This window comes from Fopius arisanus, unplaced genomic scaffold, assembly GCF_000806365.1.
Source record: "Fopius arisanus strain USDA-PBARC FA_bdor unplaced genomic scaffold, ASM80636v1 scaffold00089, whole genome shotgun sequence".
NCBI lineage: Eukaryota > Metazoa > Arthropoda > Insecta > Hymenoptera > Braconidae > Fopius > Fopius arisanus.
The window spans coordinates 20,712-24,197 of NW_011887828.1; the positions used below are offsets into that span (position 1 = coordinate 20,712).

The 3,486-nt window shown below is 34.4% G+C and overlaps 1 protein-coding gene across 1 annotated transcript; it reads left to right on the forward strand.

Moving 5' to 3' along the window:
* Nucleotides 1–314: 314 nt before the first annotated feature.
* mtSSB (mitochondrial single stranded DNA-binding protein) lies at nt 315–2,325 on the forward strand. The gene is made up of 4 exons (XM_011311456.1): nt 315–425; nt 513–600; nt 1,233–1,352; nt 1,445–2,325. Exons 1-4 carry the CDS (start codon nt 411–413, stop codon nt 1,660–1,662), a joined length of 441 nt encoding a protein of 146 aa, XP_011309758.1. The 5' UTR covers nt 315–410; the 3' UTR covers nt 1,663–2,325.
* The last annotated feature ends 1,161 nt before the right edge of the window (nt 2,326–3,486 follow it).

Genomic DNA, 3,486 nt, shown 5'->3' on the forward strand with positions numbered 1-3,486 from the left:
TGAAATTTTATTAAGAAACTAAATTTGTAGAATATAGTTCTTCGAAACCGATTATTGCAACGTACAACTGAACATACCATAGGCAATGGGATGGAAATGCTTGTGGACCTGGTATTTATTTGTAGCGAAAATCGTGGCGGCAATGCGATTATTAAGCAAAAGGAGCTTTGCGAGAGCTTAATTTAAAATCATATCCTTGCTTTTCATGTCATCAACCATTAATCTGTAGATATTTCGACACAGTTCTCTTGCGAATATTATAGACCATTAACATATTCGAATTTTCGCGGTTCTATTCATTGCTCACTAGCAAAGTGGCGGCCGCGGGGTGACTCAATTAAAGGTTCGATTTGCACCACGGCATATTATTGTTTTTTTTTCTGTAATTCCGAAGAATCAACAATAAAAACATGTTTTCGAGTAAGGTAAGAGGTTTAAGGATACTTTGCAATTGTCGTTGGAGATGGCGAAAGTGTGATTGTACAGTAAAATTCATCGGATTATTATTTTAGGTTATGACACGTCTGTGCCAGCAAGGGGGCCGGCTAGCTATTAGGCTTGCATCTACCACTGTTCCTGAAAACACGAAGATTGAAAAAAGTGAGAAAAAATTAATTTTATGAAGCCTTTCCGCTCTTGAATAGAAGCTTTGTTTATAGTTAAAATTCGGTCATAATCAAAATTGCGTATGCATCGTCACAATTTTTTCCAGACATTATGTATGTTCCTTATTACCAAGCTTTTCCATAATCTTTCGCTAATAAATCAATGAAATTTAGTTATTATTTGTTTTTCAAGTGTTGCTAAAAAATTTGTTAAAAAATGTTGCCATTTCATTGAATAATTGTTTGACCAAATGGTCTTGATTTATAGAATAATTTTTTTTTACACTATATTCTTCGAAAAGTTAAATTTCGGCGATGCTCAGACATCATGCCTCAAATTAATGCATTATAGTTTAAAATATAGGTTTCAATTCCCCCCTAAGAGTTAGAACATCAACACTAAGACAATTACTACGCGAGTTTCATTTTCTTAGTGACTTTTGCAAACTCAAATATTTCTAATTGACTTTATCCAAGATGTTCTCCAAGAAAACTAACACAAGTGAATAAACAGACAAAGTAATCAACGAAAGATAATTAATCGAAAACCATAATAAGGTATTAGCAAAAACAGCTAGACTATATAAAGAGAAAAAGAAGAGTAAGTTCTCATGTGTCTGCTTTCAGCATTGAATCAGGTCTCTCTGCTTGGTAGAGTTGGTGCAGATCCTCAGAGAAGAGGCTCGGAAGAACACCCGGTGGTTGTTTTCTCAATGGCAACGCACACTAATTACAAATATGATGGAGGTGCAAATTTATTATAGGAAAAAAGTATTTCCAACAACTCCGTCCGTTTATTTTTATCAGCGTTATTTAATTTATTATATGATGCTTTGCAGGAGATTACGTACAAAGGACAGACTGGCACAGAATCTGTGTCTTCAAGCCCACTCTTCGTGACGCAGTTTACGAATACTTGAAGAAGGGGCAAAGAGTAATGGTGAATGGACGTCTAAGCTACGGAGAAATCAAAGATGAGGCCGGCAATCCCAGAGCCACGACTGCAGTGATCGCTGACGACGTTATATTCTTCCAGGGTAATTCGAAAGAATATTGAATACTATCAAACGATTATGATTAATTCCCATCAATACTTCCACTTGATCAATATTCTCACTAATAATCGTGAATTATCTTGTACAAAAGATAGAAATATAATTTTTCTAAAAAAAAAACAAAATAAAAAATTGTTCGTATTATGAACAACAATCCATCATTTTCACCCAGATGAATTGGTAAATTTTTTTCAAAGTCTAGAAGAGATAATTAAGTAGAAAATTGGTGAAATGAAAATTTGCAACTTTTTATGCAGGTAAATTGGAAAACCTAATTTTTAGTATTTGATAATTTAAAATTAGCTGAATTTAAAAAAATGCTGATGGTAAAATCATCACATTATTTAAAGAGAGAGAGAGAAATCATTCGAGGGTTATGTAAATGGATAAAAAAAATTTACCTCTTATTCAGTATTTTTTCATAATTAAAATTGCATCCAATCGGTTCACCCATGTATTTTGTGGCAAGTATTATTTAATACAAGAAATTCTCTCATAACAACTCTTTATTCCTCAATTATTTAAAAAAACGAGACTGCGAACACGCGCATCGCGTTGTCTCTTCTGTAATAGATTATTCATCTGTAAGATTATACTGTTAAAAATTTACTCCTGAAATTTTATAGAAACACATTTGACAATACCAGCATAACCAACACAACACATACATTTGAAATTTCCTCGTTATTATTACTTATGAGTCAGTCAACCCTGAATTTTTCAGACATTACAAATTTTGAAGTCTTGTCTTGAAATAAATTCAGATGGATACCGCTATGGAGTTTAATCAATCTGGCTGGTAAAAGCATTGGGACCCAACATGAATTCGGCTGTCAATGAAAAAATGCCCATCGGTCCATAAGACTGCCCTGAAAAACTTATAAAAATGTATCCTCTAAATTTTAACCGGCAGACAGTTAAATACATTAAAAACTATTGTTGTTTATGCGCTGAACGCCGCAAGAAAATAAACTGCATCAGTTCAGGTCATCCCACTGAAAATCAAAAAAATATCTGACTACAGCGAGTGAATTTCTCTATCAGTTTCTGCCAAAAAACAATACTTTTAAGGCCCGGTTGGAGTATCTGATTATCTCCTATAGATAGTTTTTGTTCTGGTTTTTATATCTGAAACTTTGATGCAGTCCTGCATAAAGCAGAGCTGGACCACCTAAATGCATGTAGGTCGAAAAAAAAGTAAAAAAAAACCAAAAACATAAAGTTCGTGCTTTTTCATTAAAATGGGAAGATAATTGTACAAAAGCACAAGTTGGAAATATCTGATGTGATGGAGCAGAGAGGAGTGAGGGCGATAAAAGAAAATGTCTTCTTGTGCGGTTGGTGGGGCATTATTTCACAAAGTCGTTCTCTGAAAAATTATTAAATATTTTTAAAATTTTTTTAGTTATAATTTCCTTACCTGATCATTGGCAGATATCTCCGAATTAGATCTAGAAAAATTGAGGTGGCGATCAGCTGTCACTTTAGCCATAGAAAGGAGAGACGGAGGGGAAATATGCTGAATGTGAATTATTCCGTACGCAGCACATGAGGCATATGTATACCATTTTGTTCTCTGAAAAATTTTTAATCATTTTTAGATTTTTTCAATCATAATTTCTTTACCCCATAATTGGTAGATGTCCGTACACGGAAAGTAGCAGGCAGAAGGCCCTCGAAGATCGCAGAGATCTTCAGAGGAAATATAATAAAGCACTCGTAATAGCCAAAAACGAGGGCTGGAAGAAATTTAGCAGTGGGGTGGAGAGCCAATCTGAAGCTTCAAGGCTGGTAAAGATCCTGGGAGGACAGGGCGCCTCTAATCT